General features: G+C 45.6%; 4 protein-coding genes across 4 annotated transcripts; all 4 read right to left on the reverse strand.

The window, feature by feature from the left end:
- Positions 1-957: 957 nt before the first annotated feature.
- LOC128709264 (disintegrin and metalloproteinase domain-containing protein 33-like) lies at positions 958-6,046 on the reverse strand. The gene is made up of 2 exons (XM_053804251.1): positions 5,851-6,046; positions 958-4,025 (listed from the first exon to the last, which is right to left on the reverse strand). Exons 1-2 carry the CDS (start codon positions 6,044-6,046, stop codon positions 958-960), a joined length of 3,264 nt encoding a protein of 1,087 aa, XP_053660226.1.
- Positions 6,047-12,619: 6,573 nt separating this feature from the next.
- LOC128719848 (facilitated trehalose transporter Tret1-like) lies at positions 12,620-14,095 on the reverse strand. Its single transcript, XM_053813487.1, has 2 exons — positions 14,056-14,095; positions 12,620-13,986 (listed from the first exon to the last, which is right to left on the reverse strand). The coding sequence occupies exons 1-2, from the start codon at positions 14,093-14,095 to the stop codon at positions 12,620-12,622; spliced, it is 1,407 nt and encodes a 468-aa protein (XP_053669462.1).
- Positions 14,096-15,016: 921 nt separating this feature from the next.
- Positions 15,017-16,638, reverse strand: LOC128719323 (facilitated trehalose transporter Tret1-like). The gene is made up of 3 exons (XM_053812948.1): positions 16,578-16,638; positions 16,283-16,438; positions 15,017-16,209 (listed from the first exon to the last, which is right to left on the reverse strand). Exons 1-3 carry the CDS (start codon positions 16,636-16,638, stop codon positions 15,017-15,019), a joined length of 1,410 nt encoding a protein of 469 aa, XP_053668923.1.
- A 1,585-nt stretch (positions 16,639-18,223) lies between these two features.
- LOC128710053 (facilitated trehalose transporter Tret1) lies at positions 18,224-19,911 on the reverse strand. Its single transcript, XM_053805092.1, has 4 exons — positions 19,791-19,911; positions 19,555-19,710; positions 19,221-19,472; positions 18,224-19,143 (listed from the first exon to the last, which is right to left on the reverse strand). Exons 1-4 carry the CDS (start codon positions 19,909-19,911, stop codon positions 18,224-18,226), a joined length of 1,449 nt encoding a protein of 482 aa, XP_053661067.1.
- Positions 19,912-24,235: the final 4,324 nt, after the last annotated feature.

Genomic DNA, 24,235 nt, shown 5'->3' on the forward strand with positions numbered 1-24,235 from the left:
AGATCATTCAATCTATAAAAGTATTCTATAATATAGGCTTTTAAACACGAAAAATTCCTACCGTTGTTTATTAATACCAATTTTTAGCAGAGAAGATGAAAACAACAGCCATGACAGCACCGTCGTTACTCGCTTTGACAGCAGTGCGTTACTGCGCTACGGGACGGTAGGCGTTACGTGTTGTCAGCTAACAAATGAGAATTTGTAGGCAATCGCCAAACTCGCCAAACTCAAATCGACCGTTTGCTACGGGATTTGTTTTCAAAAAACTATTTAAAAAAAATCAAATTTTACTTTCTCCTCAATTTTTGAAAACAACAAAGCATTATGCGTTTGAAACAGTGTGTTGTGTTTGTGATAAAAATAGCAGTAAAATAAAAATAACTATCCAAAATCTGTGCGAAACGTGCGTGATCAAAATAACAACAAACTTAAACTTTAGAATTATCTCCCTATTTTGGTGCTAAAAGTCACGTTTCAAAATTTTGTTAGCTCACAGAAAAATGTTGAACATAGTCAAAAAATCGTTTCTTACTTACGCTATTTTGTGCATTTGTAAATGAAACCAGAAATACCAACCTTAATTTCCCTTTACTTGCTCAATATAATAAAAAAAGCCAGGAAATGTCCGTGTTTAACTGACTAGACAAACAATTCCGTTTTTATTCGCCATTTGCATGATAATCGTCTTACAATTATAACCAATCTTACTTTCTAAAAATTGCTTTCTTTGTAGGACAGTCTAACAATTTCTAGGGACGGATGACCTGTTGCCAAAAGTAGGCAATAAATATGCAGTCTATGTTTGATTGAAATCTATTATATCAAGTAATTGCTAAAATACCATTGCTTCTACAAGTACGCTATTCGTTCAAAAACAGAAAATACAACTTGCAATACTGCTTCAATATTGGATATGGTTTGGTACAGGCGCACGTGCCCCGCGCGATAAGCTCGCTATCGTTTCGCACCAATTTCCGCGAGATTCAACCTTGCCTTCAGCGCAGCCACATTGCTCCCGGCGGACACTTTTCCGGGAACTTGGACGCCGGACGCTTTATCACCACTGTTGACTGTTTTTACCTTGGAAGCAGTGCTACCGCTTCCGTTCGATGGTGTTGCCGGAAGTAAGCGTGCCGGCGTACCCGGTGCAACTCGAGGTAATGGTCGTGGAATAGCGATCGGTTTGGGTGTGGAAGGTTTCTGCGTTGTAAACGATGATTGCGGCTCTTCTTCGTCCACATCCGGCAACCGTTCGATCGTGTCAAAGTCGCTGATCGTGTACTGGCGCGGTAGCTTTGGGAGTTGTCTGGCCGGTGGCCTTTCATCGCTCTTGGAACGGTGGCTTTGAAAGGTGTGCATTCGATCCGTTTGCTTCAGCTCATGCAGCACCGAACCGAACACTTTCCCTTGCGGGGCTGCGTCTGCCGGTTCGGTTGCACTCGCAAGGTTCGGTTTATGCGTTTCCGCTGTCACGAGCGGATGTTCGGAGGATGCGGAACTTTCCACGCTGTACGAACGCTCCTGCATTAGCCGCATGCGGAAGGCTTCGTGCGTGTCGACAACGCTCGGTTTGTGCAGAAACGGCGAATCGATCAGCATATTCTCCAGCGTCACTTTTCCATCCTTGCCGAGGTTCACTTTAATGAAGCACTGCGATTGTTTCGGTTCTGGGATGGGAGGCGGAGGAGGTATCGTGGGCCGCCGTATGTCATTAGCAGCTTTTCTTTGCCCCTCGGTCGTGATCGGTGGCGGTACAGCAGCGGACGGTGACGCGGGCGGCACGACAATGTGACCGTACTTCCGCTCACGAAAGCGTTTCAACACCACGCGCAGCTTCGCCATCACCAGCGAGCGTTTGACAATTAGCAAGATCAGGCTGGACATTATCAAGACAAACCCAATGGCCAGGGCAGGCACAAAGACCTTCAAAATTAGATCGTGCACGTTCGAGGACCGTCCCGCCGGTCCACTATCGATCGATCCTCCACTACCGGGACCGTCACAAAATGGTGGCGCAAAGCCCGGATGGCAATGGCAGTGTCCCTCGCTGTTGCAAACTCCATTCCCGTTGCAGTTCGCGGGACATTCGTCACCAATGTCTTGCTCCTCCTGCAGGCGACTTATTGCGACACACTGCTGCTGGAAGCACATCTGCCCGGTTCCGCACTTGGTACCATCGGGTACGAGACCCGGATTGACCACGTCCAGCCCAAGATCCACAATAACCGCGTTGCAGATTGTGGTCCGAACCGTGCCGCGAGGCCCGTAGTGTTGGAACTTGGTGGCAGTTCGCTTCGCGTACGCCTCTATACCGTACTCGAGCTTCTCGCTTTGATGCGTGCAGTGTAACAAACCGCACCGCTGGTCATGGGCGGCGCAGGGCTCGTACCTATCCGTCGCCAGATCGTTCCCGCAGTTCCCGAAGATGGTTCCGTTCACGTTGGCCGCGTAGCAAACCTCCAGCCCAGAACTTGCCGATGGTCCCCACAGGCGTCGACATTGCGTGTCGCGTGTATGGCACTCTCCCCGGTAACAGTACGCTTCCCCCTTCCGGCACGGACTCGTATCCCGGAGAAACACATCCGCCGGGCACAGCTCGCTCTGCCCATCGCAGAACTCCGGCAGATCGCACTCGCCTCGCGCCTTGCGACAAACGCTTCCGGCCTGTTTCGGCTGGCAGGTGTTCAGATCGCAGCAGGTGCCCGTAGCACAGGTGGCGTTTGCACGCAGCTGGCACGTCCGTGCGTCACAGCAGCTATTATCACAGCTATCTCGCCGACCGCAGTCACACTGTTCGCCCGGCTCCAGCAGACCATTCCCGCAGACCGCCCGCACCAGCAGCCGCGTCGGTTTATTCTTCAGGCAAGCGCCTAGCCCACGCTTGAGAGACTCGTGCAAATCGTCCACACTGCAACTGCTCCAACGGCTCGGTACAGCGGCCGAATCGAGCAGCTTCGCCTCCATGATGCAGGGTCCGGGCCCGGGACAGCGAGACCCACCGCACTCCTCCGTATCATGATCGATGTTGAAGTTGTGGCCCAGCTCGTGCGCGATCGTCGCCGCCAGTGGCGTTACGACAAAGTTCTCCACCACCGCGATACCACCGGAGCTGGCCGCACTGCACATGGAACCCAGTTCCGCCTTACCGATGACGCCGTCCGGGAAGCGCACCGCCGTTAGCAGATGCGCATTGTCGTTCGGGATCTGTCGGAGCAGTTGCTGGTTTCGGTAGGCAAGGAAGCTGGTAAGCGTTTGCTTCGAATCGGTCGAGATGACGATGTTGTCCCGCGTGTTCCAAAGCACTACTCCCACCAGCAGGATGTACACGTTCAGCGGCCGGTACAGCTCGTTCAACACGTTCACCACCGACAGACAGTGCTGATGGACGCGCTGAACGTTCGAGCTGAACTTCAGAAACAACGTACGATCGACGACCAGCACCAGCTCGACGTACAGCGAATCGGCATCCTCCCGATAACCGGTGGAAAAGGCTGTTTTGTTGCTAGCGGCACCACTTCCCGCATCCTCCAGCGCGAGCTCACCGTCCAGGATGTCACGCCGGAAGCGCCTCCGGTACAGCAGGTGCGTGCTGTTGTGATACTCGATGAGGTAGGTTTCGTTGCGCTCGTAGATCACACCCTCGATCGCACCGTTGCAGGTCGATATGGCAACACGCGAACCGGGCCGCTCCCGTACGGTTCCCTCATAATGGCACAGCTCCACCGCCTGCCGGCCAAGCCGTTCCACAATGTCGTTCCCCTCGGGCGACTGGTGCACAAAGGTGTACTCGTCCGGGAGCATGTTTTCGTTGAGCGTCAGATCGAGCGTCATGGTTTCGCCCCGCATGCCGTACTGGATGGTCAGTCGCTCGCGATGGGGTCCTCGGCGGTTTAGCTGCCGCTCAGAATTATCCTGCCAGTCATCGTCGTCCAGCGATGATGAACGCAGGGCTCGTTTCGTGCGGGGACAGTGCAACGTTGGGAAAATCCTATCGTGCAGCACAAAGTTTTCGCTCGCCCGTCCTGATTATGGAAATGAAAAATGAAATGGACAAGAAAACCCCATTAGAATACGTGGAAATGTGCTGCGCACAGGGACAGGGAACGATTATTCATGCATATGTTTGGTGGATTTTCCCAACGGTTGATCGATTCCGCTAATGGCACGCCATGCAACAGGTCTGCGAGGCCCCCGAAAAGAGAGCCAAGGTTCGGCTTTAGCTTGACCCGTCCGGGGTTGTGCGGGCCCGAACCTCGACATTCATTTTACGCGCCACTAACCTGTGCGGGGCGGCAGCGGGCGAACACCAATGCCATCTGCACACCACGTGTAAATCGTGCTCATTGCGCGCGCGAGAGAGTACTCCGAACGGATGGCGGCCACTGGCACGGTGTGGTGGAATATTTGGCGCGAACGGAAACGAATACGTGAGAATATGAATGAATCACATTTGTTGGAGACAGCGCGTGAAACACCGAGTGCTGCTACACGCAGTCAATGTACTTGCCAGAGCGAGAGAGAGAGAGCGAGAGAGAGTGGGGGGGGGGGGGGGGGGGGATATCGCGAGAACAAAGCTAAGCATTTTTGCTAACGGCGCCTTAGAGGGGGTGTGTATAAATAATCGAACGGAAGCACCCAAGACGCTTGCCGTCTCGTGCAACGCGAACGATGAACGTGGCCACCGAATGCAAGGGAATTGTGCGAGGGAAACCGGAATCTTTGGTGAATCATCGTCCACAGCGTGTGGTGTTGATACACCACTGGAGGCACAACCATGTGTGAGAAGACGTTGCCATGGAAAAAAAGGGACGGAGTCTGTGTTTTTTTTTTTCGAGTAGATCTGAATGTGGCGCGTTTCCTTTCTTCTTGGAATATTCGTCTGAGTGTGCATTGCGTAAACATGCAAAAAAAAAAAGGAAACCTCACAATCGGATGCCTTTCAATACAGCCGTCCTCTTATTCATCAACGCTCCAACGCTAGTGGAAACCGACAGTGCTTAAAAAAATGGAACGACCTTAGACGATCCGCCAAACGCCAAAGATCTTTGATGAAGATCACCTAGGAAAAATGAACCTCCGCAAAATGGCCGGAACCATTCATTTCCACGGTTTACTATCAAAATCGCCGTTCCAAACCTGCACGACTTTTACACCGGCGGAAACTTCAAACTGAAGCGCTCAAGGAGGAACTTCAAAGTGAGTTGACAGCGTGTTTGCTCTAGAGATGAGAATAATCACTCTTTTCAATGATTTGAATCGGAGTCAAAGAGTGGGTTTAAAGATTTGAAACCTTTACTCACTCTTTTGAGATTCATTAAAAAATATTACACTGCATTTATGTTTTTACCACTCTTTTGCGTTTATACTCACTCTTACTCTCTGTGCCGACTAGAAACTCACTCAGGAGTGAGTAAAATTGTTTTATCACTCTTTGGATTATAATCACTCTGTAAGAGTGAGTAAAAGAGTATTATCACTCTTTGGATTATAATCACTCTGTAAGAGTGAGTAAAAGAGTATCATCACTCTTACAGAGTGATTATAATCCAAAGAGTGATAATACTCTTTTACTCACTCTTACAGAGTGATTATAATCCAAAGAGTGATAATACTCTTTTACTCACTCTTACAGAGTGATTATAATCCAAAGAGTGATAAAACAATTTTACTCACTCCTGAGTGAGTTTCTAGTCGGCACAGAGAGTAAGAGTGAGTATAAACGCAAAAGAGTGGTTAAAGGAGTCATAAAAACTCTTCGTGCTGATTTATATTCATTCACTCTCTCGAAGGTTTCAAATCACTCACTCACTCTTACTCAGCGTGCACATCTCTAGTTTGCTCCCTTACCTTCCGTGGCGAGATGATCGCCCACCGTCTCCAATCGGCGCAGATCTAAGGCACTACGTTTATCTATCACAGCCGCCACTATCACAGTATGGCACAGTACCAGTGCCAGCAGGTCGATGAATAACGTGCGTGGAATTCCACTCTCGAGATATCCTCTCGGTCGGACATTCACTCCGGCGCTGCTCGGCAGCCACATGGTTGGCTGAGTGCGGTTTCAAGTGGTCTTCCTACCAATGTGCAGCTGCAATCAACACCGACAACCAACAACCGTTAACGGTGCACCATACCTTTGGTGAAGAATCTGTGTGTGTGTGTGCTGTCGCTTTAAAATGTCACTCGAAAAATCACGTACCGATGCTGGGCGGTGAGCTAACGTAAACGGCACTTCCTTGGCATGCACCACCACGAGCAAAAATACACAACTTCACTGCGACGAACTGAGGAACATGTGTTGTTGCTGTATGGTTTTTTCAAATCGGTCTTGCTTTTTCCTTTCTTTGGTTTCTGCGATAGTGGAGCCGCCAAAATTCCAATTCACTTCAGTTGAAAAACCAAACACAAACTTCACTTCACTTGCTGTGTGCTGCATGAAACGTTTAAACTCTTAACACTCATTTATCACACCACCGGAAGCGCTAGCAAACACGCGGAATCACCAATACACCGTTGTAAGTGCGAGAAAAAAAGGACTCCGATTGATAATCGTGAATTTACCGCAGGTCAAGCGAAGCGTTGCCGTTTTTTTTTTTGTTGTGTTCACAAATCACCACGTTGCGGAGGGAAACTTTTCGGTTGTTGATCGTCTTGCAGTACGTGACCACGCGCGAATGTTTATCACTACCGGGGGGCCACCAGTTTGGAGCCGCGAATTCGTACCGACGCGTCCTGCGCGTTGGACGTTCAAATTGTTTCTGCGGCGACCAACTTCATCGCCGGACGGAGTCATAGGAAACGGCAGAGCGCGTGCTTCAACTTCAGCTGTTGGTTCGAACGCAAACAGCGAGCTGGGCACACAGTGGTACAGAACAAGTATTTAGTGGAGTTTGTTTCACATGAGTCAAAAATTTAACATTGTTTGTGGAAGTTTCCGTTGTTTGGTTTAAACTTCGATATTTTCTTTTATAGTAAAAAATATTTTTTTACATTACTTTTTCTACACTATTTTTATAATCTTTCTGAAGGAATTATTATTGTTTTAAAAAATCTATTTAAATTCTTTAAAATTAAAATTTAAAAAAAATAAAATACTGTATAAAATAAACAAAAACTGAAGCAACAATACCAACCATAGAAAGTGAGGACATATGGCCTTAGTAGCCGGTCCGTAATAACTAGGGGTAGTGGTAACTATACAATAAACAATAACCACGGAGTAACAAAGCAAGTCCCAGTAAGCTGGATTCCTATGTAGTACCGTGGCTTTTCCTCGATACAAATTAAAAGAAGAATTAAAATAAAAAAAAATCCATGACCTTCAGCTAAGCGTTTTATACATCAAAGATCATGGAATGGAAACTCGTATGGACCGAAATTCGGACTATTACATGGCAGGCACAACATTAGATCGTTAAACTAATTAAGAAGCTACATTCTTACTCACAGCTTCTAGCACATCGTAAAATATTGTTAATTTTCCGTTGGTAGACTAAATTCAAGCTTGTAATTGATTTGAGATAACAACCTATATGAAGCAATTGAAAATGGTATTTTAAAGAAAATATGCTGAATATACAGTCATTTCCCAAGTTACGCGAATTCGAGATGTGAGAGACCTCAAAATATAGACAGTTTTTGTTATTTGGTAAGTAAAATTGAATTTTTAATTTGTCAAACTTAAAATTTTCCCTAAAATACGTTTCATTTTAATGCCATAAACATAAATTTTGATTGAAATTTATTGTAATTGTCGAAATATAGGTAATAATAACAATTCTCTATGTACTTCGCAAGGTGAATAGAAGAAATCGATCCCTGGATACTAAATATATATGATAAAATAAAGGGAATTAGTATTACGCGAAATTCCCCCTCCACGCATTATTCGTGTAACTCGGGAAAAGACTGTATTTTTTTAATGTATTGATTACTAATAATTACATGATTTGACCCCGCGAAGATCTCCGAAGATAATCCGTGTGCGTAGGATATGTGATGAAATTCGCGCATGCACTGTACGTCCGTCCACTATACCACTGTGCCTTTACGGAACAGGTTTCACCAGCGAGGAATACTGATGTGCTTGTATCGGTTTGATGATTTGCGGGATGACGTCCGGTAATGTGCCGGTATTTTACCCCATCGATGGATTAACCCCACTCGCACGAAGCACACCTGAGCAACATTATGCTGCCGAGCATTAGTCATACCGGTGAGTCATGAATGTTTACGTCCGCGGAGTCGGAGATTTCGGTGACCTCTCGCGTACCGGACGCTACACTTTCCAGCAAACTTCCAGCCCCCCAAAAAAAACCTATTCACATGTAGGTCAAATGGGGGTGGCCCGGTGCGTGGGTAGTATCGGTCGGTAACTGATTTTGTTAAGTAATATTTACGAATGAGTGAATTGCCGTGTACAATAAATCATTTCTTTCCCGAGCAGGTTGCAATGAGTAAGCAATCGTCTTGGTAGCATGAGGAACGAAGGTTTTTGGGCGAGTGGTTTGTGGAGCGTTGGTGTGTATTGTTCTATCGAAGTTGAGTATCTTTGGTGTTAACCCGAGTTCATACAGAACTGTCATAGCTCAACACTTCAAAATCTTGTAACTTGCTGTTGTTAGTCAAACATTAACTTTATTCACATCCTACAGCATTGCTGATAATATATTACGCTTCGTATTTTTCCAGTCAAATGCTGCATCCAACGCTTTTGTTGATTTGTCAAACATTCGATGTCCTTGAAGTATCATTAACAGGTTCGCTATTAATTAATATTGGCTGGTTTTTGGGTGAGTTGTTTTGCAGGTTTTTTAATTCACAGCACTGTTGCCACCGTTGATGCCATTGATGAGCTAATGTGGCGGTGTGATATTGTTATTCAAACATTTCGCTATTGAGATCGGTTAAGAGTGAATAATTCCACTGGAATAAGTCATTGTCTTCAATCGCTCTGTTATTATTATTCGCGGATCGTCGACATTGTATCGATCGAAGATAGCAAGACAAAGGACGAACAAAAGAACTCCAACGTGGTTTGTGTGTCCATTCTTCTAGAGAAATAATTCTGTAGTAGTATTCTGTTCGTATACGCTTACAAAGGATGACACATATTTGCTTTCGGCTAAGTAAGGTTGTAGAAATGTAGGCTCTTTTTTGTGAACATGATATAACGCAAAATGCATCATTTGCTCACTTTGTTCTTTTAAAAATATATTACTCTATAACGATTGCGTACTGAGATACGACATTCAATTAAAACAATCCCCGGCGGCTACTGTTATTGAGGTAGATCATCCCAAAAGTTAGAAAGCTTAAGCTTAAGCCGGTATGTGTCAAATAATCGAGCAGATTTCGAGCGGCGAATCGGTAACGGGTTGCATCAATCACATATGGACATAGATTTTTGACATAAAGAATGACATTAGGTATTCTGTACCGAGAATTTCAGGATATTAATTTTTTTATTTTAGTTTAAAATTGTATCTACATTTTTTATATACATAGATACTTATAATAATTAACCTTATTTATATCTCAGTCAAATGAGCCGTCTCAACTAGAAAAGCCGGTTCAAAAACCTTTATGAGCATATTAATCCTACTCGGTATTTACATGTCTTTCAAAAGATTGGTTCAAGCATGTTCAAACCGTTTTTTATACTCATACTTATGGGAATACGTAAATACAAGCTAAGAAATTTCCTCAAGTATCGTGAGTCAAAAACAATTTTATGTGATTTATAAAGGATGAAATTCCTTTATTTCAACATTAAAAAAAAAACATTCAACTTAAAAAATTATCAATTGTTGAGTCGAGCGAAGAACTCAAGAATTCAATCCGATGCTGACAACTAACCCGGCACCCGTCACGCCACAAGTTAAAAAAAATCAATGGATCATTGCATATATCAATGCATATCTCATTCGCTCTTTCGTTCTCTTTCGTTTAAATACTGTGTTTAAAGAAACATCCTTTTTGTGATCCTAGCGACAACATGTAAGTAAAAGCAATTAGGTTGTTAATTTAATTTAATTTAAAATTAATTTTGAAAATCTCTTTAAAATACCGGTTGAAAACTGTTGAGGACCGCGTGGCAACTGATACCCAAGAAAAACAGTTAAAAACACTCTCGAATCGCGCGCGGTAAAAAGTTTGGATACATACAAAATAACTTCCAATGATAAAACAACAGTACTCATCGAAAACTGCATTGTTAGCGCTGGAATCAGGTAGCAGGCATTGAAAGGGTAAGTTTTGCAGCAAAAATGTGAAATGGTGAATGCACCACACAGAAAATGATCGAAGAGTGTACCGAAAAACGATGTTACCATGGAAACGTTACGGCGTTACGATACTACTAACTACAATTTGTATAGCGATGGCGGTGATACAGGCGTTAACCATTGGCATCACCTTTAGTCGAGTGATGCGGTGCTGAACGTGTAAAACATAGCAAGCGAACGCAACGTTCTATAGTAAAGTTGTGTTCAAAGTAGGCGGTGTAGTTGGTATGCGATCCGTATGTAGCTAAATCTGGTGTATAAATAAAAGGAGAAATCACATGCATGTCGCATTTTCGAGTGTTTAGTGTGTTAACTGACAAACGTTCGAGTTTGAAGCATGATCCTTAGAACGACGTTGCGAATATATCCGAAGCATTTTACTGTATCAACGATGAAGAACATAGCAAGTGGAAGACACTGATACGGCCGGACTCGAAGAATATAATCCAGATCATGACGGTCATGGTGCGGCACTAAAAAAACTTTTTTAAACAGTGATTGACCATCGAAGCAGCCTATAATGCTGATAGATTGATAAGAGCTGAACGAATTATTTGCTGGCTTCCCGTCAGTATGGTTATGACGTTCTCATTACGAGCGATGATTGCTGTACCATGAGTAAGCCAAGTCGAGAAGTATAAGGAACGGACGTTCATGGCTTTGAAGAGAAGAACTATAACGAACTAACTGGCAACGCTTAGAGTACGGAGGTTTCGTTGAACATGTATTTCCATACACCTTGCGCTGTCGTGTGAAAACTTCTTTGAATCGTTCCCCTCGTGCTATAGCCGTATTAAGGAAGGACACCAATCAAAGAAGCATACTTCAGCCAAAGAAATTGTATAGCACTCTCAAGCATCCCATTTTTCAAAACTGACATTCCAAATGTTGCAGGTAATTAAGATCTCTGTTTATTCTTAACAGCACATGCTTAATTTTAAAGCAGTCGGTGAATCTCGAATCTAACAGAATACCAGGGGGTCTTTTATATAAAATTCCATGTACAACGGTATACCGCAACGGGTTTAATTAAAGTAAAGGACTACAAAATGTTAGTTACTCTAGATCGCTTAGTTTGGGTTCCGTGTTGTTGAAGTTTGACATCAAACGGTAAAAATGTATAAATGCACGAAACAGTTCCATGAAGTAGAAAGTAATACATCACCATATTTTTTAAAAGGATAGAAGCTACGAGGGTGAGCTAAATTAAATGTATGCTATTATAATCGAGAGAAACAATCGGAGGACGCAAACTTCGGTTCTGTTTTAAAGCATAATTTATGTTTCGTGTTATTTTCAAGGCAATATTTAAGTGATGTTAAGACTTTGTAAACTGTGAACTGGAAAACTGCAAGTAAATTGAAATAATAATTTACCTTTTTTTTAACTGATTTTTTTATAAAAATAATTATTGTTAAACTCCAAAACACCAGAAATTAAAAAAAAACTTATTAATTATGCGTATTTATGTATTTTTTTTCCTTTTTTAACATCCTAAGCCTATGGGAAATATGGCCTAACCTACTTTAAACCTGCTAGAAAAATGCTTTGTTTTGATATTTGTCGAGCAGCTGTCGAGCACTTTCATAAGCAAAACAATCTAACCATCGATTCCCAGGCTTATCTGGCTTGGCAGTTTGTATGGGAAGCTGTAAGCTTATAAGCCTGGAAACGTCAAAACGCATACAAAAAACTGGCTTATCCCGTGATCTACCCCATTATCAGTTTATTTTTAAACTCTCAAGATGTCACGACAGATCAACGTAATAATTATCAGACGTTTGCGATTGGTGCATCTGTAACGGCTTATCAGACAAAAGGCCCCACCGGCGGGAAGTAACGTTCGCAATCGCGAGCACGTGGAAACCGAACAATGCAGCAGAAGCGTCAACAACGCATCAACCCTTGCGTAATGTTTACTGTTCTTTGCCGCTGTGCAAAAGGACGCCACCATAACCAGGAGCCGGCATCTCGTTCTGCACCTGCACATCACGTTCACGCATTATCGCGCCCTCGTTGAAGCGAGCCCGCACGACAATCCGTTGGCGATCGAAAAGGCGAGGTTTTGGTGGTTCAAAATAAACAAACCAACGCGAAACATTTTGTCACCAGCACAACATTGTTCGCATGCATGGAATGGCATGTACGGCCCCACAAACGCTTGGTCGGCCTGGGGAGTGCATTGTTTTCGTAACGTAAGGCGGGGGGAGTTGGGAAAACAGTGCTTATCAACGCGCGGGCCGCGTCCTACAGCGCGTACGGCAATGTCAATGCGAAACGATACTGCCGCTACACATCTGCGAATGCATAAGCGCTCCGAAGCACCAGTTTCATAATCGTACCGTCTTGATACCGCTCAAGCGCTCCTGGATCGCGACCAGGTTAAGTCCACGCGTTTCGATGACGTACAGCCAGCAGAACAGGCCGGCACCGGCACAGATGCTGCCGAGAATCCAGAATGCCCAATCTAAGCCGGCGCTCTGTATGAGGACGGTGATTATCTGCAGGATGGCATAGTCGAACAGTACGGCACCGAGCACAGACAACGTGACGCCGATCGGCTTTAGCTCGTGGGCGAAGATCTCCATCACAATGGCCCAAGCGACTGGGCCGAAGCCTGCGTTATAGAGTGTCACAAAACCGACCAGTGCCGTTAGCGGCAACCAGCGAATAGACTCCACCGAAACGGTATAGCGATTCAGCACGAAGTACGTCCCGAGTGTGGCTAACGCGATCATCAGACCAACCGATGATGCGAGCAGTATTGGGCGACGGCCCGAACGCTCGATGAAGAATGGTGTTACACAGCTGGACAGAAATTGCAGCACACCCAGCACGATGGTACCGTAGATCGGGCCCAGGGAAGCATTCGATTTGGCGAACAGTAGCTCCCCGTTTGCCAGGATGATGTCGATGCCGGAACACTGTTGAAACAGCACCAATCCCAAGCTGATCCAGAGCGCCTTTTGGTTGCCACGATGTGTCAGCAGGCGCTGCAGGTGATGGACTGCTCGGGCCGGTGCACCATCATCGCCATCTCGCCGCTTAACGTACTGCTTGATCTCCTCCAGTTCGGACCTAACCTCATCGGCATGTCGAGCACCGCGCAGGAACATGAGCGCCTCCAGCGCGCGCTGGTGATGTCCACGCTGCACCAGATAGTGGGGTGTCTCCGGCATGTACAGAAACAGTGTCCCGAACAGTATGGGAACACCACAGCAGATGGCCTGAAGCGCGAGATAGCTTACAAACGGTCCGGCACAGTACACGACCAGTATCCCCAGCGTAGTTCCGATCTGAATGAAGCATCCCAGCGCACCCCGATAACGATCACTGGCGATCTCGCCAATGTAGAGTGTTACCGTCAGCAGGACGTAACCGTTAGCAAATCCAACAATGGTGCGTGCTAATATCAGCAGTGACACAGAACCAACGATCATGCACAGTAGCCAACCCGCGATGTATAGGACGCTGCTCAGTAACAGCGCTATTCGAGGGCCCTTGTGCTTGTTGACCCAAAACGCCAGTAGAGGACCTGCCAAGCCTCCGATTGCTAAGCCCGCCTCGGACCACATCTTTTCCCGCTCCGACAGTACCTTGCCGAATGGGTTATCGTTCAGATCGGCGGCGGACAGCTTCTGAAATATTGGGGAAGGCCACGCAATACCACAACCAACCGAAACCGTGGCCAGGTTGGCTGCAGATCGGAGGCTTTATATATTATGAAACAAGCACACAAAGTCCTCCAAAAAGCTAGTATCCCTACCTATTGCTCCCGCAAGAAATTCGTTGTAACGCCAATGCATAGTTTGATCCCAATTATTGCAACGACACTTAGGTACTTAACACTCTCACTCCAAAGCAATGCACAGCGAACCATCGGCATGAGTGGGGCGGTTTTATACTGGATGACGCGCACCGGAACTAAGGTACGGCGGCGCACAAATCAAACATTGCACAGATTGCACAAATTGTCGAACACGAGCAGAGAAGTTGCACGGCAAGTTTGCAGAAACGCACCACCGATCGATTATTTGCCGGGGAAGCGATAGTGCGCGGGAAGTCTGAAACGCTTTGGAATAGTTTTGCAGTTGTCATCGAACAGTTAGATTCTATTGCATGTCTATAGGACTGCATGTCTTGGAGGTATATTTTCATTTGTATAACAACATAATTTATAGATTTATTGACATTTAATCAACTTAACGATTACTTCTGGAGCGTGTTGGTGTGAGTGTGTTTGTATGAGAACTTTGAAGTATACGACAAGGTTCTGGAATATAGGACCAGCCCTGTTGTGAGGATATTCTAATAGACTATTGCTTTTAAAAGTTCGACAGGACAATAGACACTGATTCTATCAGTACACGGCTACAATGAATCGATCAGCTCAAGGGACATGAACCACTCGTTAAGATCCAATTTGTAAGTGTTTAATTCTTCGTATGGAGCAATTGCCTTCAGCAAGTGCTTTTACGGCATGATCCTTGATCGGGTTGTGACTATCCGGTTGAAGCTAATCCACAGAAATATGTCGCCGGAAACACTTTCCGTTGTCTCCACCACTCTAGCGTAATTGGCGCTACTTAGACGTGTACTTCATTTACTACTCAACGAAGTACTTAAGAAACAAATCTTTGACGGTGCCGATCATCGTCAAGTATCCTTAACCCGCATCTCAACAAAGCCGAACACAACGCAAAGCCGCCACAAGCGCTGCAGTATCTTTAGGCCTTATCGTTTAGCATTACTGGTGCGGTTTCGTTGAGTTGCGCTTGAATCTCTGGCAGCGACATACCCTTCGTCTCGATCACAAACAGGTAGGTGAACAGAAACGCACCGGCCGTACAGATGGCGAACATCCAGAACAGCCAGTGCGTGCCGATGGCCGCGTCCAGTGAGCTGAAGTAGAACAGTATGAAGAAGGCAACGCCCCAGCAGGTGCTGGAAACGATGGACGATGCGAACGATTTGATGTTTGGCGCAAACATTTCACCTATCAGAAGCCACGCGATCGGACCGAACCCGAGACAGAACGCCGATGTGAACACGACCAGTGACAACACCGGAAGAAAGGCAAGCCGGTCAAGCGACACGCTCCGCGTATCCAGATAGAAGTAGGTTCCGAGGGCCACCAAGGCGCAGCACATGCCACCGGACGAGATAAGCAGGTATGGGCGACGACCAAGCCTGTCCAAGGATAGGACCGTTATCATACTGGCCACGACCTGCACTCCACCAATGATAATGCTGGCCACCTCAGGTTTGACCGACGTGCCCGTCTTTTCGAAGATGGTTTGCGTGAAGAACTGCACCGGATTGATGCCGGACAGTTGCTGGAACACGATTACGCCGGTGCAGATGAACAGGGCCCGCCGGTTGGCGTGATCGCGGAACAGTTCCCCGAAGGTGGCACGGTTCCGGATCGATTCCTCTACCGACCGTTGGATCGAACCGAACTCGTCCTGCAGCTCCTCGATCGGTTCGCCGCGCAGGTGCTCGAGCGACCGGGATGCGTCCGCGTAGCGTCCGTGGGCTACGTAGTAGTGAGGCGTTTCCGGCATCTGGCTGAACGCGAGACAGAACAGCACTGGTACGGCGAGCAAAATGTACTGCATGGCGGCATAGCTAACGTACGGACCGATGCTGTACACCATTAGCATCCCGAGTGTGATCGAAACCTGCAGCAGCGAGCCGAGGGCGCCACGTCTTTGTGCCGTCGCTATTTCACACACGTACAGTGGCGTGATGCCGAGCGCAAATCCGATTCCACATCCCTGCACGAATCGGCCGACCAGGATCTGGGCAACGGTGCGCGCCGTTACGAAGAGGATGAAAGCAATCGCAAACTGGACACCACTCCCGAGCAGGGCCATCTTCCGGCCGAAACGATGTGCGATGTAGCCTGCGAGCGGAGGTCCTGTAAGATTGTCGACGGAGTGTTCCAGCACGGTCAGTTAATAGTAGTAGCTTACGAGTGTGCTGCGACCTACCAGCCAAGGATCCCAACGCAAGTATTGACCCAATCCAGGAGAACTCCGTACCAGACGGCACTTTAGACAAGGGCGAAAGCTGTGGATGGCTAAGCTTCGATTCCACCGGAGATGTCCAACCCATCGCACATCCAGTACAGACGATAGACATGTTTGCTGTATGGGGGAAATAAAAACATTAAGCTTATAGGACACCATGCTCAATAGGAAGTCAAACAAGTACCCGAAAATGCTATACTTATTTACCTTTTTGCTATTATCTGTCATTTATCAAAACAACACACACACTACTCACCTAGAATAGCTGCCAAATATTGGAATTTGTTACGCAAAAATGCAATGTTATTGATCCACATGGTGATAACGGGCAGATGAGTGATTGATGTCTTTTGAACGCTGGACTTAGTGCCAATGGAACACCTTGACTGTACGGTAATGTTACTGCGCACGATGACACCTCAGTTGCATTTAGTGAATAAAGCCCATCGCTAGGGAGTTACAGAACCGGATAGGTGAGCAGTATTATCACGTCGCCTGCTTCCACAATGGTACGCTAATTGACGATATCTGCAGTACACTAACGGTCAGGGATGAACCAATGTGACATGAACTTTACAATAGGCAATACAAGCAACGAATGCAAGCGTTTGAAATATCTCTGAAGGGGAGACAAGTTCCCGTTTCTAGACTAACTATATTGAATTATTGGAACACGATGACACGTCGCACGCTCGTTTAGAAGTGATCACCTCGGTGCGTCTTACTTCCAAGAGCTCGGGCTCTTGACTGACCACCGGTAACTTGGTCCGGGTCGGAGCAACTATACAGCACTTTGCTCATTACCGATTACCAATTAAACGCAACCACTGTCGCCGCTTAATCTCCCGTTGCCACCATCAACTGTACGTTTGTTTAGATTTTGTTGTGCGTTTTTTACTGCCCAGGATGACGCGAAAAAAAAAGGAAAGGTTTCAGTGCCTTCCATTCTGCACACGGGTGGGGGGGGGGGCTTTTATTGCTTGCGGCCCCCCTTCATCTTCTGCTCAGCATGGTTTACAACAGATAGCTTACAATTTCTTATCACAGCGGACGCAGTTATGCTTGTTGTTTTTAACAAATAAAAAAACAATTAAACAAAACCAAACACACTGCTGTCCGACAAAAGCTCACTTTAGTCGGTTCCCCAACCGTAGCTGCGTTGCTTCCGACAGATTGTTTCTGTCGGAGGGCTTTTGTCGGAAAAGTAAGCTTTGGTGAAGCGAGCACGCGTGTCGCAGCTGCTTTTATTTGAGGATATGTTTAGAAAAATATTAAATTTTATAAAAAACGGTATTAAATTAATTAAGAGTGCACAATTTTAGCATCAATGTTATTAAAATATGTAAAGCATTTAAATATACTAATATTACAAAATGTCGTAGTTATACTTTTAGTTTCTATGGTTGATATTTAAAAAAAATTGGTTTACTTTACAGAAAAAATAGTTTAACTTACGATGTGTGATATTGTTGCAATTTTTTTTTTTGCCAAAATGTTCATAAAATTGATAAATATAATTTAGTGAGTTTCATTAGAGAGTTAACAGTGCTGCGTAATTGTATTGGTTAAAAACACCGTACCGCAACTGTGGAATCTACCTCTTACACGCTTTTTCAGTTAGATATCGTTTTCACGAATATTGGATTACATTCACACACTCGTAGAGCATACCTTAGAGTACAGATACTTCTTTTTTATTCAAGTAAAGTAACACAATACATTCAACACTTTCGTTTGCGATCCCTAGCAAACGTATCACTTTGGTGCGGGTGAAAGCTTACTACACTGACTTAGCGAAGGAAGTAACAAATAGTAATTCTACAGCAACATTCTTTGAGCACTACCACTGCCACTAGCAGCACAGGTGTGGTGGTAACATAGGCAACGCAGCCGACTGCCGGGTTAGATTTTACCATTCAACCGATCCTGAATCTCCTGCAAGCTAAGTCCCTTGGTTTCCATTACCGTCGTGAAGGTAAACACGAACGCCACACCGCACAGGATGCCAAAGATCCAGAACGACCAGTGCGACCCGACGGCCTTGTCGAGATCGGCGAAAAATTGCAGAATGATAAAGCCAAGCACCCAACAGTTGGATGCGACGATCGAGGATGCGATCGATTTCACGTTCGCCGGGAACATCTCCCCTAGTACCGCCCACGGCAACGGTCCGAATCCGATGCAGTACACCGTCACGAAAACGATCAGCGACATAATCGGCAGCCAGCCGAGACTATTGATGGAGGGTGATTCGGTGTGCTTGAGGAAGAAGTACAGTCCCATCGTACCGAGCGAGATGCACATGCCCCCTGCGGATGTCAGCAGGATCGGCTTCCGGCCCAGCCGATCGACGATTAGGGGGGTGGCACCGCTGGCCAACACCTGTACCGCACCGACGAGAATGGTTGAGACGGCCGGGGACAGGCTGCTGCCGGTGCTTTCGAAGATGTTCTGGCTGTAGAACAGAATCACGTTGATGCCGGACAGCTGCTGGAAGCTGATCAGACCGGCACAAATGATCAGTGCCTTCACGTTGCCGGCATTGCGGAAAAGGTCCATCACGGTACCCTTGTTCTTGAGCGACTCCTCGACCGTGGTCGATATTTCGTGCAGTTCCTCCTGCACACCTTCCACGGTTTTACCGCGCAAAAAGCACAACGATTCGACCGCCTTCTCTTTGTCTCCCTTGGAGATGTAGTACGCGGGTGTTTCCGGCATAAAGAAGAACGTCGCATCGAACACAATCGGCAGTACCAGACAGGCCCACTGTAGTGCATGGTAGGACACATACGGTCCAATGCTGTACACGTACAGAATTCCAGCTGGAAAGGCGAACAATTCGGAGTGATGAAAGCATTCGGAGACCCACCGGAAGCGGGACCGCTTTGAAGATACTTACTAACGATGCACAGCTGCATGAGGGATCCTAGCGCACCGCGATACTCGGCACTGGCGATTTCCCCGATGTACATAGTTTGCACGGTCATTACGAAGCCAACGCCCAACCCTTGCAGGAAGCGGGCCACTAGCACCTGCACAACGGTTTCCGTCGTCAACAGCAGCACCCAGGACACGATGAAGAATGCCGAGCTAGCGAGTAGCGTGTACTTCCGCCCAATCCGTTCCGCCAACGGGCCACCAATGAAGGGTGCTGAGGTAGAAGAACGAGCAAAATCGACGCATCACGTAAAATATTTCGCCAACTGCCAAGGTGGTCACGGACATTCACTTACCAATCAGTGCACCCATCGCTACCAGGGACGCAATCCAGGAGCTTTCCGATGCCGACGGGATCGTATCCAGCGGTGTGCTGTCTTTGGAGGCAAATTTCGGACCAATCGGTGAGGTCCAACCGAGCGATGTGCCTACCATAACCGAGGCGAGGTTCACTGTAACGGAAGCGGCAGTGTAAAGATCGTCAAAATACCTTCCCCTTCTCCCGCAGTGGTGTCACAACAGCGCCGCTTACCGATGATGCCAGCCATAAACTGGCGCGATGGACTACCCTTTTCCATTTTGTAGAAATGTGTGCTTTCGTGCTTCTCAAAGGTAGCGACTGGTTGGTACTGATTAAGTTCAGCAGGATTCATTTAACACTGTGTCCCTGTTTCAGTGAGCAACACAAGAATAAATCATGAATACTGTTGTTCTTCGAGTTCGTTCGTTTGGTTCACAAAGCTAATGTACTGCACGAGCCAAGAACACCACATAGAACAAGTAAAGTTCCTTTTGTCACGATCGGAAAACGAATCCTACACCGTTAACTAGAACACCCAGAATGGAGAGAGCGTGTGCTGTGGGATCCCTTTGGTGTGACCCTGTCGTCGAGAACCGTTCCCGAGATGTTGGCGATGATAAGGAATGGCGAGTGGCGAAACTTGTCGCGCTTGGTCAATGTCGGGAATCGAATGAAATGCCGTAACAAGGGTATCGGGGTTCTTAAATACATTGAGCGGTGTAGCAATCACGGTAGCACTTGAAGGAACTCCCTGAACATAAACATACACACGGACCGGATGGAAGAAAGGAGCATCCCGCTGAATTTATGTAAACAGTCCACGCTATCAGTCAACCTGGTGTGGTGGGTGTGTGTGTGTTTGTGGAGGAGTGGCTTGAGGAGGGTGCAGAGCAGAGAGATGGCGACACTTGAGCATTCCTATCCGAGTCATATTGTGTCCGCACAGTGTGAGTTAGAAGTTCACAAAGCTTTACATTGCCAGCAGGTATCTGATCGGGACATCACTGATATTACTAATTAGATCAGTGATCTAAAAAACGAATTCCAAAGAAGTTCGCAAGGGTATAATTCTAATATTCCAACACTAGCTGTCCACTACACTTTCATCATGGAACCTTTTTTTCCAAATCTGCAACAATGGCTATCCCACAGCGTCTGCTCCCGACCAGCCTATCGCTTTGTTATCGTCCATCATCACAATAAGAACATTCAAATTGGCCCTTTGTGTGCATCAGTGCCCTCTATTTCCTTTCACCACACTCACGCTAGCCATGGAAGTCGTCTTGTGTGACGCACTATTCACGCACTTCACACTACCAGCAGGCTGTATAGTATAAACACCGTCGTCAACGGACTAAGCGCGACTAAGCACGAGGCGGATAGTGCTCATCCGTTTTAAAATCTACCATAATGCGACACCCATTTCGTTATTGAGATACCGTTGTACGGCGAGGAAATCAATCTTATCCGATCGATGCTCTCGACCGGTGGAACTTTTCGTTCAATGGCCGGCATTGGTTCCGTAAGGGCGTGACCGTGAAATGCAAGTGTCCTACCGGGCTATTGGATGGACTGAAAAGTGCAAGGAACGGTTCGTACGTGATGTGAATAGATCGAGTTCTCTCAAGAATATTGTTTCTTAAAGTAGATTTAAAATCTCTGCTGGTTTTTCTTTAAAAAGTAAGTTGCAAAATAGTTAAAGAATTCTTGGACATCGACAACGATTCCTCAAACTTATCGTCACCAACAACAATAAACGGAAGCGCACGATCACAACGCACGTGCCCATTGGCCCGTGCTCGGTTCGGGAAACATTATCATCGATCGCGCCATCTTTATTTCATTGCTTTAGCACCTCTTCCGAGACACCGTCTGATGTGCACCGCGGGGGGTTAGCAAGTGCGTTAGCAGCGTTTTAATTAGGCGCTGTTGTTTTCTTTGGCCATGCTCACGTTGTCGCACACGTCCACACCGTTACGCAGGTCCATCATAACACTACGTTAAGCAGGAGTTATGGGATGGTCCCGTGTACATGCAGATGTCATCGGTCATCGCCAAGGTGCTTGCCAGTGTGCCACTATGCAACCGCATACCGGAAATTGCCGGATTTCAAGTTCAAGTTTGATAAACAAACTGTGGTGGAGTACGGTGATCTGATTTGCATATTGAAACATTGAGATAAACCGTGCGATCTATTCCCGTTTTAGCACACCATGGACCGACAGTCGGCTTGCATGGTGACTATTTATTTGTGCAAAGATATAGCGAATGGTCCAAAACGGGACGAGGCAGCTTCGGTTCAGTTGCCAGTAGTGTAGTTTGTAAATAATGTCAAATTATGGGTTTATACAAACGATCAACCACTGGCCCGGCTAGTGTGGTTTGCTACTGCTCATCAATCCAAAGCCGAAGGCGATCAAGGTCCCTCGCATCGTTGGTCTACTGTGGAAGGCAACTGGAAACAAAGCGTTCAGCAAATAGCGCTGCAACACTTGTAGATAGTGCGATTTATTGCTCAAATACTGTAGGACAAATTATCTACCAACTTTACCAGGAAATGTGCGGCAAAGACTTTTTCTTTACTTTTTTTTTATTTTCCACAGATCAACAACTCACACATGCAAGTGATCGCAGTGGAGCATACGGCCGGTGTGTACGCGTTTGAAGTGATGTGAGTAGCGGGCATCTGTTGAATGGGTAGATAAAACCATTGATGCAATAGTGGAGTCTATTCAAAACTACTGTATGTTTATATACCGGTATTACAAACTTCAGCTCTGTTTTCTTCTAGTGGACATAAGTAAACATGTAAACGAGAAAGATTCACTAAGGAGGAAGAGGAGCAACAGGACCTTAAGTACATGATTGATCATTCATGATCGTTAATACAATTTAAATTAGATTTTTTTTTGGCAAATTACTAGATGTACTTTTAAAACGTTTCACAAAAGTTTACACCAGCAGTACATTCAGGGCCTGGTTTATAGTTTATATTTGACTTAATTTGGTTATCAACGTTTCTTCAGTTTCTTCTATCGTTTCTATCGTTCGTTTCTTCAGCTTCTTCTTTTTGGACAAGTAAATCACTATTTTGGACTATTTGTTTTTTGTTTGTTTTGGTTGAATTTGTTTTGATCTGGAATTCATAATTTTCCAGATAGTTTAGAAAAAGTTGTAGAGTCCAGGATGGTCCATCCTTTGATTCAAAATTTTTAATAAAAATTGTGTAACGATTGTGCAAGTTTGACATTTTGATTTTTGTGTGTTTTCTCGTAAAACTCATGAAATTATGCGTCAGAGAAAAGGTTCTGTTCTGGAATGTTGTATTGTACAATTTAAAAGATGATTTATTTTTTAATTAATCAACTATTTTTGAAAAACTACTTCAAAAGAAAATAACTTATCATCCTGTCTGGGGAAAATAATGTTGTACAAACACTAAGGAACTAAATTATTGTTTCAGCTGTTTACACACTCTTTTTTATTCACTTAAAAATGGCCAGAACTCTAAAACAATGGCTCAGAACCAGTGCTCCTCCAACAAAACAAATGTTACCAAATTACTTAAAGGCGAACTGTGCAAATATATTATGCAGTTTTTCCCCCGCTTCACAAACTAAACATCCAAAGCTCATTCGACTCCGGTACCCCGTTTGTCTGATGGGTATCTTCCGCCTGGTTGATAGCAAACACGTGCCGTATGATTCAATAGTCGATGGTTAAACAAAAGCGGGAGAAGCAGGCACAAAACATTGGTGCCTGCCTGTTTGTGCACGATGCGTCAAGCAGTTGCACTTCAACCGAAAAAAAAAGTAATCTTTACTCTGATGCTTTACTTCAAACGGTTCGGTTGTGAGTATAGGTCGGTAGAATGTAGAATAATCGACCTTCTAAAGCGTTCTAAAGCGGCTAAACGGGGGTCTTCCGCCCTCTGTTGTTTGTGTTGTGGCCACATTTCCGGTTGATCAATTACACTTGAGTCGTCAAAAGAAATTGAAGTTTGAAATCACTTACAAGCTCTCTCGGGGAATTAAGGAATTTCGTGTTTAATGATAATAACACTAACAACATGATGTGATCATGTTTCGGCAGATTAAACTTTTGAACAAACGAATGTCTCTATAACACTTCAACTAACAATATTTACCATTTTTGAAACATTTTTGCCCTGTTTTCAAATTCAAATAGATGAACAAATGTTAAAGCAGTTTGTAACACAAAGTACACACGAATAAGTCGCTTTTTCAAACAGACTCCACCTCTGTCTGTCCGCCAATTTCGATTGCTGGAAGAGCACTAACATCATACAGCGCTGCCCACAGCCACTCTAGGCTGCGTTTGATAATCGCTCGACCAGCGCAGGAATGTTGGTGCACATGCAAATTTGATGCATGCCCCAACGCCATGCCCGAGAATCGAGAATCAAGTGCAGCGCTTAATCAACTTATCAGAACCACCGCAATGGAGAGGGAAAGTAGCTGCTCACTTAGGCTCACTGTGTTTGTATGTACGTCTGCGTGTGTTTGCTTGTAATGATGAAGCAAAAAAAAAGCGACGCTTTTAACAACTATTTCATTGTTTACCATTTTCCTCCCTCTACTGTTGAATAAAACCGCTACCGAACGGTGATCATCAGTGGTGGAATGCACACGAATAGAACCATTGGCGGGAAATAA

Source organism: Anopheles marshallii, chromosome 2 (assembly GCF_943734725.1).
Source record: "Anopheles marshallii chromosome 2, idAnoMarsDA_429_01, whole genome shotgun sequence".
Taxonomy (NCBI): domain Eukaryota; kingdom Metazoa; phylum Arthropoda; class Insecta; order Diptera; family Culicidae; genus Anopheles; species Anopheles marshallii.